General features: G+C 50.7%; 6 protein-coding genes across 6 annotated transcripts; 2 read left to right on the forward strand and 4 right to left on the reverse strand.

Annotated features, from left to right (window-relative positions):
- Positions 1-2: 2 nt before the first annotated feature.
- P153DRAFT_337870 (5'-nucleotidase-like protein) lies at positions 3-2,498 on the reverse strand. The gene is made up of 4 exons (XM_033665762.1): positions 2,018-2,498; positions 1,912-1,967; positions 801-1,860; positions 3-711 (listed from the first exon to the last, which is right to left on the reverse strand). The coding sequence occupies exons 1-4, from the start codon at positions 2,292-2,294 to the stop codon at positions 146-148; spliced, it is 1,959 nt and encodes a 652-aa protein (XP_033524658.1). The 5' UTR covers positions 2,295-2,498; the 3' UTR covers positions 3-145.
- Positions 2,499-2,530: 32 nt separating this feature from the next.
- P153DRAFT_215104 (uncharacterized protein) lies at positions 2,531-2,953 on the reverse strand. The gene has a single exon (XM_033662588.1). It carries the CDS (start codon positions 2,844-2,846, stop codon positions 2,586-2,588), a length of 261 nt encoding a protein of 86 aa, XP_033524659.1. The 5' UTR covers positions 2,847-2,953; the 3' UTR covers positions 2,531-2,585.
- A 107-nt stretch (positions 2,954-3,060) lies between these two features.
- P153DRAFT_289077 (uncharacterized protein) lies at positions 3,061-5,198 on the reverse strand (the record flags this gene model as incomplete). Its single annotated transcript, XM_033663631.1, has 2 exons — positions 3,061-4,785; positions 4,839-5,198. 2 exons carry the CDS (start codon positions 5,196-5,198, stop codon positions 3,061-3,063), a joined length of 2,085 nt encoding a protein of 694 aa, XP_033524660.1.
- Positions 5,199-6,696: 1,498 nt separating this feature from the next.
- On the forward strand, positions 6,697-8,201 carry P153DRAFT_395706 (uncharacterized protein; the record flags this gene model as incomplete). The annotated part of the gene is made up of 2 exons (XM_033671421.1): positions 6,697-7,157; positions 7,224-8,201. 2 exons carry the CDS (start codon positions 6,697-6,699, stop codon positions 7,741-7,743), a joined length of 981 nt encoding a protein of 326 aa, XP_033524661.1. The 3' UTR covers positions 7,744-8,201.
- A 764-nt stretch (positions 8,202-8,965) lies between these two features.
- P153DRAFT_356070 (uncharacterized protein) lies at positions 8,966-10,919 on the reverse strand (the record flags this gene model as incomplete). The annotated part of the gene is made up of 6 exons (XM_033666620.1): positions 8,966-9,508; positions 9,652-10,032; positions 10,165-10,434; positions 10,490-10,609; positions 10,665-10,730; positions 10,917-10,919. 6 exons carry the CDS (start codon positions 10,917-10,919, stop codon positions 8,966-8,968), a joined length of 1,383 nt encoding a protein of 460 aa, XP_033524662.1.
- A 277-nt stretch (positions 10,920-11,196) lies between these two features.
- On the forward strand, positions 11,197-12,878 carry P153DRAFT_395709 (uncharacterized protein). The gene is made up of 4 exons (XM_033671422.1): positions 11,197-11,563; positions 11,628-11,846; positions 11,903-12,704; positions 12,754-12,878. Exons 1-4 carry the CDS (start codon positions 11,260-11,262, stop codon positions 12,797-12,799), a joined length of 1,371 nt encoding a protein of 456 aa, XP_033524663.1. The 5' UTR covers positions 11,197-11,259; the 3' UTR covers positions 12,800-12,878.
- Positions 12,879-13,392: the final 514 nt, after the last annotated feature.

Consider the following 13,392-nt stretch of genomic DNA (forward strand, 5'->3'; position numbering starts at 1 on the left):
TAGCAGGCACTTTTACAAATTTTATTAGGACGCAGCTTATGGATAAAACCGTCATTCTTTTACTTGCTCAGTATGCTTTGCCGAATACAACGGTTTTGACTATATCAAAAAGCCCAGCCATCACGGCCACACCTCCCACGTACGCCTACTTCTTCTCCATAGCACCACCGATCTCCTTGATTCTCCCCTCCAATCTTGGCGCAATAGCCTTCGTCCAATTGACCTGGAAATCGCCCTGGTTCAGCTCATCGCAAAGCTTCGGACTACCCTTGAGTCCCGCCAGTCTCCACCATTTAGCCATTACCCTCCTTAGCACCTCTGTCTCCCTCTCGCTAAAAACGATCGGAACACGATCGTCGTACATCGGCCCATCATCTTCATCTTCATCCTCATCTGGGTCATCATGCCCACTGTCCCTAGTGTTAGGTCCCGAATCCGACACCGAGAGTTTGTCGATGTTAGGAAATTTAGGAGCAGTTGGGGATGTAGGTGACGCTTCGTGAAATGTGTGCTGGTGATTTGTTTGTAGGTTGGTTTGGATGGACGCGAACTTTGTGTTCATGGAGTTACCCCATCGCTTCCACTTTCCGAGGACCTTGAGGGACATGAAGTATTGGCGGAGGATTGCAGATATCAAAACCCCATTTTCCTCTGAGACAATTTCCTTCGCAACGCCGCCTTCCTCTTCGATGAGAAGGGATGTGTAGCCGTCTGTATTTACATGTTAGTTTCGTTCAAGGGTGTTAAGCTAAATCGACTGTGGATTGGAGCCGCGCTGGAGTGATGGCGTGATAACATACCTTTGCCGCGACCCATATACCCACGAGTTGCAAGCACATATTCGTGCGTCTCATCGACTGGTTTCCCATCAATGAACACATTTGAAATCCTTTCCATTGGTTTTTTCGAGTAATCCACCTCGAACGAGATATTGGAGACCTGTGGAAATCTACCTTCAAGTGCTGGGTAGTTGCTCACGCCATTCTCCAATGCTTCCTGAATCGCCTTGCCCGTGACCTTCAGTACGACAACAGGATCTTCAAAGGGGAAACAGTTGACAATATCGCGTAGCTTCAGGACACCAGGAGGATACACTTGGTCTCCACGTATTGTACCAGAAGCCATGATGCAACAATCGGCTGAGTAGTAGTAGCGCATCAAATCGCAAACGAAGTTCCCAATATTACTCTCCCTGGTTCGTACAGTAGTGAAGCGGGCGTCAAGCGGCGCAGCAGTGTATCCGATGGGTTTGTCCAGTCGCTTCCTAATTTTCTGTGTTTGCTCGTCTACCAAGGCCATAGCCGCCTTATCCTGGGGTATACTGCTCACAACGTCGCGCCGGATGATCTTAAAGTCCCAACCCTTACCTTCTGGCTTCCGCCATGCTTCGATATGTGATAGCTGCTTGAAATCTGTCCCTGATCGAAGCACGTGTGTTCCATTTATGAGGCTGAATGAGTAGTAGTGATCGTGCCCACCAAGTATAATATCGATGAGGTCGCCACCAGTATGCTCTGCTAGCTTGTTATCGTTTGGCTCGCGTTGATGTGAAACGCATACGATTATCTCAGCGCCTTGCTCCTTCAATCCGGGTATAAGCTCCTTTGCCGTCTCCGATGCGCTCTTATATATGATATCGGGAGGCAGTGCGTTGATTGTATCCAACCACTCCCGTTCTCCTAGACCAATGACGCCGATCTTGATGCCATTGGACGAAGTGAGCATGACTGTCTTCTTTGCATTGCCCAGTGGGACGCCCTCGCCGAGGGCAGGGTCGAGAACGTTCGCGAGGAGCCAGGGGAAGTTGCATTTAGCGGTGAGATGCTGGTATTGGTTCACACCAAAGTCTAAGTCATGGTTCTGAAGTGGTCGTCAGCAATTGTTAACCTTATAAAATGCCTGAGGACCTACTCCTATGCATGAAACGTCGGTACCGATGTTGTTGAGCACGGGAACCATGTGACTGCCTGGGATTCACAATTAGCTCAATCTATACATGACTCCTTCAAAAACATACCTTTTGTGATAGCACTCTCGATGCTGGGATTGAATGCGTCCCCAGAAAAGAAGGTGACAACGTTTGGCTGATCATGAAACTTCTCATCGTCCCGGTAATAGTTGACCAGAGTCTGAAATCTCGCATATCCGCCAACAGGCTCTCTAGAGCCAGCTTCGACGTGGTAGACATCGTTGTAATGCAAGAACCGGAGGTCTGGCGGGGCGTCTGGCGCCCCACCCTGAGGCTCGCATATGAGCTGTTCTTCCGCAGTGGGGGTAGTTTCTATTGGGGCCATAGCGAAGCTTACGACGAATTGAACTTGAGAAGAAGAAGGAGTGTTAAAAAAGTAAACCACGGCGCGTTTGTCTCATGCGGTTGAGCGGTGAGTGCCAAAGCTGGGTTGTATCACCTCACGTCGCGTGGCGGATTCAGGGTCCAGCAAGCTCGATCCAGCTGGGACCAATTATAGACAGCCATTACGAAGTGCTGCAGAGAGCATGATAGGTATTGCGAGCTTCGAGGGCACCACGATATATGTCTTGTTGAGTTGTAAAAGTAGTGAATAGCTCCTATACAAGACGAACGCCTAACGGAATAGCGATTCCTTGAAGATCGGCTGACCGAAATAGATTGCTACCGCCATGCAATATGCAAGGTAGAGAGAAGAAAAAGATAAGCAGAACGCAACGTACACCTGCCGAATCGCAATAGGTGCGGGCGACGGTAAAAACCAACAGAAACCGACGACATACCACACCACGAGTCGATGCGAAAGCTGGACAAACGCCAGACCAAACAACCTCCTGCATCCCCAAAAGCGCTCAAAGTCGCTAAGCGTCATGCTCATTAACAGAGTCGCGATGTATCCTCGATCCAAAATACGCCGCGAAACCCCTACGATTCATAAATCCAAAACCCCAAAAATGACATAGGAAGAAGCTTCAGAGAGCATTCCATCCATCCCAGAGACCGAGATGAGCCTTGCCCTTACCTTTCGGGCCTGGCCTCGACCCAGACGCCGCTGGACCGGTTCCTGAACGCCTTGAACTCCTTCCTAATTCCTATTGTTTGTTAGAGCTTCCCGGCCGTCCGCCCTTGGACTTTGGCTTCGCCTTGTCGTGCATCTCTCTGCACTCGTCACTGCAGAACCACTTCGTTCTGCCAGCAGGCGCTCTCTCCAGCTTGACGCAGGGGAGATGGAACCATTCGCGAGGGCAGGCATCGTTATCGCATGCGACCATGTTGCCGTATGAAACTTGGTTGCAGTAACAGTAGCGTGGTTCGTCGGCTTCGTCGTCTGTCTCTGCGTCTTGGTATTCTTGTTCAGGAGCTGGAGAGCTTGCTGTCGAGGATGGATGGTTTGATTGTGTGTCAGGCGCGGACTTCAACGCTGGGGAAGCAAGAATATTGCTTGTAGTTTGCTGTGTGTTCTTCTTTTGGCCTCGCTTCGACACAGCACTTGTCGTGGTGCTGTTGTTCTCCGACGAGGCGTTGGAGTTGCTGTTGTTGCCGTTGCCGTTGTTCGCGTTTCTGGTGCTGCGACTTCGAGCCATAGGAACATCTGGGAATGCTCCAACTACAGGCGTCGCAGTCTTGGACGCTCGGCCTGCCCTAGCCGCTGTCAATGGCACTGATGTTGGATAGTCAATGTCCATGCTCTCCGGTTCCTGGGGGTGTTCTTCTTCGATCTTGAGAGAAGATACTTCGAGCGGCTGCGGAGCGTCCATAATTTCCGGGGTCGATCCGCCCCTGTTGGAGACATTATCACGCACGATGCCTGCCGCTTGTTCGAGTTCAGAGATTACGTTGCTACCAACGACTTGCTGAACTGAATGGGAAGACGAAGGGCGGCGGCTAACGGGTTGTTCTGGAGCATTGACGGACGCGATTGAGTTTGCTATCGAGTTCTTTCTAGCGCGTGACGACAATGGACGTTCCGAGATACCAGCAGTCGCTTTGTTGATGGCGAAGTTTGCGGCGAGAGGCGATGGGGCAGGGGGTGGTGAATAAGGTGGAAGAATATTCTTGCGTTGCGTCGGCACAGGAGGCGCTCGTGGTTTGCGTTTCGTCGCTGCACCATTCTCCAAGCCTGGAGTCACTCTTGGGCTTGACCCAGCGCGCCCACCATTGGCCGCAGCCTTGAGCGCCGCGCTCAAAGTTCGTTCCATAGGCGGGGCTGCTGGCGTTGCTGCAGCAAGCGCTTTCTCCGTCTTCTTTCTCTTCCCCTGCGGCCCTGCGCCGTTGCTCGATATACCCAGGCCTATGGTGCGATTGTCTGGCGCTGGCACGTCGGCCGCCGCAGCCTTCCTCTTTTGCGGCTTCTTGGCTGGCCGATCGTCGAAGTCAGAATCGACTTGTTGTTGATGTCGATTGCGCTTGTTCGCCAACATTGCCTCGCGTCGAGCCTCGCTCTTGGCAGCTATAGAGTCTACATCGTGGACGTGCTGGGCAGCTGCAGCCAGATTATTTGCCGCTGCAACCTCGCGCCGCTGCCGCTCATGTGACGGCCCACCCTTCTTTTTCTCTTCCTTATCCGCGTAAGCCCAGTGGTTGAGGCTGCCGTACCGTGCCTCTTCGCTGAACTCGCTGTCGAGCTGGGAGAACGAGTTCTGCATCCTCGCGAGACCCTTTGCTTTGGTAGCTTTTGCGCCATGCAATACCACAAGCTTCTCGTCGAGTGTGGGGAGCATGTTCACGATGAGCATGCGGAGGCGGTAGAAAAGCTGACGCTTCTGGTAGGTAGCCTGCTCTTCGGGAGCCAGGCTGTCGAAGTTGTGGGGGAGATGCTGTCGATATGTCAGCTGCCAGCCCATGCAGTGCTGGCTCGTATGGCACTTACATTTGCGCTGACATCTTGTCCTGGAGTGTTTTGCTCCGCGACGCGCTGCGCCTTCGTTGTGATGGGCTGTCGGGCGATCTCGTCAAGCAGCGCCTTCAGCATCTGCTCTGGGTCATGAAGCTTGGCCTCCACTTCCTTGAACATGGAGAAGTGCTTGATAATTTCTTTCGGAAATGCGTCCGCTGCTCCAGAGAAGTGTGTGAGGGCGGGCAGGAAGCCCGGCGCGCTGTGCGACTCGGGCGTCTGCTCCAACCCGCTCGCAGCAAGTCTTCCAGCAAAGCCGCGCGCATAGTAATTCGTGGGTCGCACCGTGGCTCGACCTTGTCGTGTCGACGTTCGCGTGCCCGTTGTTGGGGGCATGATGGTGGCTATTCGAGCGCGGCACCGGGGGCAGGGCGCAGATCTGGGGGCGCTCAGCGCAGATTGAAGCGACAAGAAGGAATCAGCGTGATAGAAATGCGTGTGAGAGCATCACGAGTGGAGGCTGCTTGCGTGTGTCGGCCGGGGTATGTGTGCGCGTGTATCGGGCGTGTGGGAGCGAGCGATCGCATCACTCATGGTGCTTAACCATAATCACGTGGGAGCGGCATCGGGCATCCAGTTTGTCCGTACCCGGTGACGTCAAAAAATTGGACCACCATCTCTCCAAACCAAGTACATGCTGGAATCTAATTGAAGCATACAGCAGAATCTTGTCCAGCCAGTGAATTCTTTCTACGTTGTAGGATGCATAGCCATATTGCCACACTTGTTAATTCCATGCATCTCATGCTTGTGCGGGAGGTTATCGATGAACAGAGGTGATTGTGGAAACATCATAGTGAGTTCGTTGCAGTCAAAAGATTAACACACCAGCTTGGTCTGTAAACATGCTTCAACAGTACGAATCATGACCTATTCTGTTGGTCAGACCATGTCCATGCTGGTCCAGCACTTTCACGAAGACTCACCACTCAGTACAAACCACTCAGGATAACTTCACATACGCCACCATATGGGCTCTTGCTGGATATGTACATTTTACTTTACTTCAGTCACAAACTCTATCCACGTATCACATCTACTATAGTTACTATTGTTCGCTTCACGTCTACTCCCGTTACTTAGCCCGAGTGTTCATGTACTCATCTGTTGGCCGGAACTATCCTCACACTTTCACATGTACAGCTAGCACAGTGTTCGCCTGTTTCCAGCTACTGTCTCCACTGCGTGAAGCTCTTCTCGCAGTCCTTCAATGACTTCCGCCTGTGTTTGTCGCTCAGTGACAAAAACAAATGAATTACCCCACCAGTTCTGATCGTGTCACCTGTTTTCCCCGCATACTTCTGCCTGGTTATTGCTCATTCGTTCACGCCGATAACAGTCCTTTCGTGTCTGCAGGGTCGTATACTGGGCCAAAGCTTGCGCGAACGGCTGGCTTGGCGGCGAATCTCGAGACCACAACGCGTTCTTGTGAACCTCGTGCGCGCGTCGATTGGCCTCCAGATCCCTGGCAACGGGGGGTTCGAGCCGGGCTGGAGCGGTATCGGGCAGCCGTGTGCGCCATTGTGTCTCATTGAAGTGAATCAGAGTATACGCGGGTGGGTTTCCTTTTCATGTGTCTGTGACGATGAGTTGGTCAGGCAATGCCAAACGCTGGGCTGTCACTTTAACACAAGACGCCTTCACCTCGGAGCCTGCCGAGACCTGAACACCTCTCTCTGATTTAAAGTTCGTCCGCCCACCTGCCTCGAGATCTCCACCATCACACAAGGCCCACAGAGCTCGACCAGGATCAAGTCCAGATTCACTCATAGACTGTTCAACGCCGCCTGATCGTGTTTACATCTCCTTGATGCCCCTCACGGATACTTCCAATATGACAACTACGCCGATCCACTCACCAGGCACTCCGCAACCCGGCCAAACCGAAGCCATTCGCGATGCAATGAGCTTCTCGAATCTTCTCACTCCGCACGCCGCGGCTGCTTCTGACGCTGTTGCTGAGGCACCTGTTCTTGCTCCTCCATCCACTCCCAAGCATGACGCTTCATCCGCCAAAGAGGAGGAGGTCAGCAGCCCAGAGTCCGTCTTGTCGAGCATCGCCGATGTTGAGGCTGAGGCTGAGGCTGAGAGCAATGAAGAGACTGCTGAGGGCATGGACATCGATGAGGACGATCAGATAGAGCGCGAGTTCATCTGCAAGGCTGATGAGTTCACTACCTGCAAGACCGGCCAATACACGTCAGATCTCGCTAGGAAAGTGATCAGTGATTATTTCGGGCGTAACAAAGCTTGCACAAGGTTTCTCGGCGAATGGCCTCTCTTCTGTCGAAAACAGTGAGTCATTTGCTATCACAAACAGTATCATAAGAGACATATTGACTGACCGTGACTGCACCTAAGTTACCAGCGGGCGACTTACAACAAGGCGCTCTGGCAAATTCGCAAGATAAACCTGATCCTGCGACAATTCGACATCATCGAGAAAGACTTCCCGGGCACCACATACGACATCGGTTTAAAGAAGGCCGAAGAGGCTCGGCTGAACGACTATTCTCGAAAAGTCTCTTCAGGAGTGACAGAGCAGGACGCCATGGCCGCCGTTGCTCCCACATCCGGCAAAAACTTCGAGGCGCCTATCATGGTTCTGCGAGAGCTCGACCAGTATCTTGGCAAGAACAAGAACATCGACGAGGTCAAAGAGGTTGTCAACGTCATTCTGCAAATGCTACAAGAGAAGGATACTGAACAGGTTCCCTCGATCGAATTCCTTCCCGTCCTTCCTGGAAAGACGTCCTCGCCCAAGAAATCAACAGCTAAATCTCGCTCCGCGAAATCTTCTCCGGTCAAGTCTCCGTTCAAGAGCACGCCTAGTCGCACTTCCTCCAAGGGCGCGGTCAAGAAAACCACCCAGCAGGCTTAGGCCACTCGTCATCTGACGTGTCTCCTTTTCCAACCGCCAGCACTGCCCAAGACTTTGTCTCTGAACGATCTTCTCGACACGACCCACGGTTCCACGACCGACTCATGTATCTGTTTCTTTCCCACGCCACCGTCTCTTCACACGACCCTGTCTTCTCTACGCTACACGCTGTCGTCACACAACCTCCTCTACGGTTGTATCAGTACGCCTCATGACGCACTGGACATATGTAGCCCTGGTGAGTAAGACTTTCTTCCCTATCATGAGCTGCAACGTTTTGCGATTCTGAGACCCGATCTTTTCTTTTCTTTGTAATACCCTTTTCTTTCTTCATCATGATCATGACTGCGGCATCCCAAGTTTTTACTTTGATACCATCTTATTTCTACCTGTAGCTCGGTAGTCATTGGCGCGTGGAGGTTTCGAGCGGTGCTCTAATCTGGACGGTGATTTCTGTGGACAGCGAATTTTGCGATTCATGTACTTTCTACTTAGACAATCGAAACTTGCTTTACAATCAGATGTGAACAGAGTTGCAGTGATACGTTGCATGTCGATGATTGTCAGGAAGTCGTGTGGGACTTTGAGAAGCTACACATCATCTCTGCAACCCTACCAAGAGTTTTCCACGCACTTTCTCTTAAACACATTTCGTCTCTTCTTGATCAGGCTTGATAGATACACCACCTGCGAGCAATTATTACGTAGCAGAGTCGCAACCTCTCACCAGAGCCCTACCACTATCACACGCGTTCCAAACGTCCAGAACACATACCAACATACCTCCAGTCTTCCGACTGCTCGAAACACCCGGAGCTAAACTATGTTATTCTCAAAGAAACAAGATTTATTCAACATGTGTATGTAGTCGTCTGGCTGTCGAAGACAGGCCCAGATTGTCGATCAAGGCCGCAGGGTAAGAATTTTACACAGTAAGTCTAGATAGCTATGTGTAGAGATAACATCTCTGGTATAGTGTGCGGATACCCGGCAACAGAGTTCTAACAGCAATGGCAACATGTAGAAGTCACGGTGAGCTAAAGAAGACATGTGATGTTCAACTGTTTGATTGAGGACTACAGAATAGTATCGAATGATAGAGAAACAAGATAATCGGAACATACAGAGAAAAGAGAACTACAACAAGATATTGGATATGATGAGGGCATTGTGAGCATAACGGTACCCATGAAACACTACGGCCGTGAAGAAAGCGAGAGCCTCACCCCGTCTTGTCGCTCATCGGCCTGGTTGTCATTCCTGAGCGTGTGGCCGTGGAGGTGGAGTCGGTCGGTGCTGAGCTGGTCGAGAGAGGTACGAGGAAAGTGCCCATGGAGCCATGGAGAGCCGAGTCAACCTGGAGCTTCTTCGCAATGCGGTTGGCTCTAATAATACCCCGTCTGGTCTTCAATTGAGCTTCATACTTGACTGGGTCGTCGCCGATCTTCTTCGCCTTGTCCCGATTGTCCCGAGCCAACTGATTCCTACGATCCCTTCTCGCTTTGCCTTCCGTTGGGTGATTCCAATACGTAGCCTGCTTTTGTCTATGTCTCGCCGCGGCCGACTCGGCAAGTAGCTGGTACGTCAAGGCCCAAGGCCCATACTGGGCAACAATCTCTGCGCGCTTCCAAAACTCTGGTGCCTTTCTGTGAGTGACCCTCACCGATCCTCGCAGAGCCATGATTTCGTCTTTGGGAAGCTCGGGATGATACCCGAGCCACGCCTCCAAACCTCCCCCCCTTCCTGTATGGTCGACGGAGTGAATCTTTCAGTACCTCGCGGTTCTCCGGTCGGAATGCCATGCTTGGTATAAGCGTGGCTGTTTTCAATTCAAAGAAGTAGTTGACTGATGACAATCGACTTGGGATCTTTGGTGAACCATACAAGAGGATTTTGCACAGGTCGTACAGTCGCCCGTAGATGGCAAGGCGACGCCTTGCGCCGCCAAAAGCCTTCCAGATGTAACGAACACAAAACAAGGCGATAACCGTCCTTGTTTTTGAATTCTCGAAACGCGACGGGCTTGTCGAGGCTGGTCCCGGCACAGAACACTTCCTCAACGTCGATGTGGTTGGACAGTATGTACCTGCGATACATCTCAAGCGTGGATCGACCGGCGATGAGAACAATGCGGGCTTTCGATTTCGTGATCATGTCTGCCGCCCAAGCCTCCCAATAAGAGCGGTTCTCTTTGGGAACGTAGCCAAGGACATCCCAATCTTTGCCTGGCAGGCAGATCTTCTTGCGATCCAGACGGCGAGGGTAGACATCTATGTGGAGGAATTGACTCTTGTCAGTGATTCCCATAGAATCTCCAAACTTGGAGTAGAGGTCGTTGATACACCTGTTCGACATGTCATCCCCTGTGGAGTAGTGTCAATGAACGGTGCTCGTCTCGTCCTCGGTCGGATAAGAACTCACAACAAGCAATGGTGAGTCGAAACAACCGACTGGCTTGACGAGCAGCGACTTGTCCGTCAAGAAGCCACTGGGGACGGAGGACAGGATCGGATCGTTACGGACAGCGTCGTCCCAGTTCTCGTCAATTGCTGGGTCGGCGGCTGCCCATGTCTTTGGGTCTCGCTCTCGAGTTGGAACTGGCGGATATCGAAACCTCTGTTTCCCCGTCGAAGTTAGGAATTCGGCCAGCTCCTTGTCCATGGCATGTTCCCGTGAGAGGAAGGTCAGCGACTGCACAAGATTCTGAGATCAACGGGCTGGAGAGCATGAAGATGGTGATACTCACGGTCTGGGCTGTCTCGACAGATGCGCGGAGGGCAGCCTTCTGATCGGCGTCGGCGGCAGACTTGCGTAGGACAGCTTCCAGGACGGTGTCCAAGCCTGGACGTGACAGAGCTTCACCAGCCTGTAGAACGGTTAGCTATCGAGCGCGAATGGAAGAGGGGTGTGGGATCTCTCACCGTTGGCTGCACGAGAACATGTCGAGGACCTGGCGTAGACGTGATCCCGAAGGCGGTCAGTCTTGTCTATCGTTTGAGGTATTTCGGGCGCCTCAAAATCATTGTGAGGAGAGAAAGGGAGCAAGTAGGGTGCGGTGTTGGGGTAATAAGTGAGGGACTGTAGAGAGTGGCTGGAGGAGAGAGTTGAAAGGGAGAGACGGAGGGCTTAAATAACGAAGGCAGAGCTGCTTACTACTGTCTTGCTCGCCGAACCATGACAGTCAGCTACGGCGATGAGGAAACCGCGTTGTCATACACACCCTAGACCACACCAGTGACGCTCTGTCAACATGGACTGTGGAGGCTACAACACAACGGATGCCAGCAGCATGCGCTCCTCCGCAGCCCTCAAAGCCCTCAAAGAGGCTGTCAGAATATTCCCACGATGCCGCACCGCACGTCCAATTGGCCAGGTTTGATTATGTGTCCTAAACTTTGGGCTGCGGCTCAGCCAGCTCAATTCTACCGTCCTTGACCTTCACCTCCAATACGCTAAGATTTGCGCGGCTGTCTAGTTGTGTCAGGTGACAGTTCAAGTCGCTAGTCTCAGTGTCTTATGTTGAGCTCCCGTCATTCTTTCTCTCCCTCAACCCACCCAACTCAGCACACACACAACAACACCAACATGTCTACAGGCGTGCTCGAAGAAGGCCACCTCTTCGAGCTTATGTTGGGTATTTGCGATGCAGGTCATTCAGACAAGACCGTCGGCCTGTATGTAGGCTCATGGAACCTACTTATGTTCACGCACCGCCACCATATTCTGTGGGGCGGCGAAGAGAGCGACGACGTATACAGTAACGTCGAGGGCGTGACCGGTGTCTTTTCCGTGGACTGCGCTACAACTATGCTGGCGACCTGTAAGCTTGCTTCTCGATTTTGTCCTGACTTGACCAGAGTGAAACTGACCACACTTACTTTCAGGTTTTCTACCGCCGCGAATGCCTCTCGAGCATATTGAGTCTGTAGATGTAACTCTATCGCCAGCAGCTCTCACGTTCTACCGTCTTGTGTACATGCTGGCTGTCCCTGAAACCGATCGTCGACCATCTGATCGCACCACGATGGTCGTCCTCGAGAGCGGCGATGATGGAACTATTCACGCTCTGGTGGCAAAGTTGAACCGAATAGTATGCAGCAAGGGTAAGTGTTACCTCGTGGCAGGCAAATCGTTTACTTCTCTAACAGCAGTGTTACAGAACCCGGCCGTTGGTGGGATGAAGCACCTGCCGTCTTTGTACTCAATGGCGTGAACGACCTACAGGACTTGTTCGACAACGTCAAAGCAGGAACGCAACCACGCTTTGCTACCGTCTCCATAGCAAGGCTCCCAAAGACTCCGGTGTCTATGGATAACCAAATCCAGTCCCCTACGCCTACAGCGGCACCTTCTACTTCTAGTGTCACTAAGACTGTAACCGGTATACCTCTGCGAACGTATATTCCCCCACATACTCGGAAGACACAGTCGATGGATACCATTACCTCGCATCCACACGAGGCAGCCGGTATACCTCTGCGCGCGTATACCCCGCCACACATCCGGAAGACACAAACTGCTACATCTACGAGTACCGCTGTGTCGACTTCACATGTACCCTCACCTCCTGTGGACCAAGAGCCGGGCTTCACCCTACGATCTGGGGGTAGGCTTCTATTTCATCTGCCTTGTATTTGGCGGAGAATACTCCGCAGCGAGTCGAACGTCTTCATCGATCATGACTTGATCCACGTCCTATCTAGTGAAGAGTTCCGTGTAGCTGTCTTGAAGGAGTTCCAGCGACTTGATACTGTAACCCCCACGATAATGCAGATGAAGGATGCCCTGCTTCGAATCTTCAGTAACGTGCGCACTTCGCTTCCAACGCGGGTGATTGATCCATTCTGGAGGGGTCCAACCAGCTGGGACAGGGTTGACCGTCGTGAGGTTGGGGTATGCTACCACACTCGGAAGTGGAATGTCTATAGCTACCAACACATGCAGTGTAGTCTCTGCCTAAGGTACGTTTCTTGCAGCTTGATTACTGCATATACTAACTCTATACCTCAGGACCCATACAAACACTGAGGTACCGCGTCGGTGTAAAATACACTAGGTTAGGTAAAATTACACCGCGTATAAGGGTAAATTTACACTTTTACACTGTATCTAGCTAAATTTACCTAATATTCTAGGTAATTTATACTAATATTAAAAGATTTATATACTTTATTACTTTTAAATTACTACTATATAAGAAATCTTTATAAGAGGAAGAAAGTAGAATAAGCAAAAATAGACTTTTATTTATAATTATTATATAATTACTACCTCCTTCTTCTAAGCCTTAACTAAATTATATATTCTAGTACAGTGCCTAATAGATTAAATACTATATTAAGGCTATATTACTATAAGTAAACTATTTATAGGTAGCTTAAAATATAACTTTATACTAGTTAATAATAAAGAAGCTCTTACTTAACCTAAACACGCTAGGTTAGAAAATAATACTATTAGAGTTATACTTAGTAGTAAAAAGTATAATAATTAAGTTTCTACTATAGTTAAGTAAGTACTAAGTAGCAGTATTATTACTTAAGTAACCTACTATACTAGTATAATATAGAAGAAATATTATAAAGACTATATAGCTACGCTTAGCGCTAGTCTAAAGATCTATAATAATATAATATTAATTATTTATAG

The sequence above is a fragment of the Dothidotthia symphoricarpi genome (genome assembly GCF_010015815.1).
Source record: "Dothidotthia symphoricarpi CBS 119687 unplaced genomic scaffold P153scaffold_8, whole genome shotgun sequence".
NCBI classification, from domain to species: Eukaryota; Fungi; Ascomycota; class Dothideomycetes; order Pleosporales; family Dothidotthiaceae; genus Dothidotthia; species Dothidotthia symphoricarpi.

Coding starts and splice junctions, on each gene's coding strand:
- P153DRAFT_215104 (XM_033662588.1), bottom strand. CDS start 2,846: ATGAGCATGACGCTTAGCGACTTTGAGCGCTTTTGGGGATGCAGGAGG.
- P153DRAFT_395709 (XM_033671422.1), top strand. CDS start 11,260: ATGTTGAGCTCCCGTCATTCTTTCTCTCCCTCAACCCACCCAACTCAG. Junction 11,847..11,902: donor CCGAATAGTATGCAGCAAGG/GTAAGTGTTACC, acceptor GCAGTGTTACAG/AACCCGGCCGTTGGTGGGAT. Junction 12,705..12,753: donor CAGTGTAGTCTCTGCCTAAG/GTACGTTTCTTG, acceptor TCTATACCTCAG/GACCCATACAAACACTGAGG.
- P153DRAFT_337870 (XM_033665762.1), bottom strand. CDS start 2,294: ATGGCCCCAATAGAAACTACCCCCACTGCGGAAGAACAGCTCATATGC. Junction 1,968..2,017: donor CGAGAGTGCTATCACAAAAG/GTATGTTTTTGA, acceptor TGTGAATCCCAG/GCAGTCACATGGTTCCCGTG. Junction 712..800: donor GTATATGGGTCGCGGCAAAG/GTATGTTATCAC, acceptor ATGTAAATACAG/ACGGCTACACATCCCTTCTC.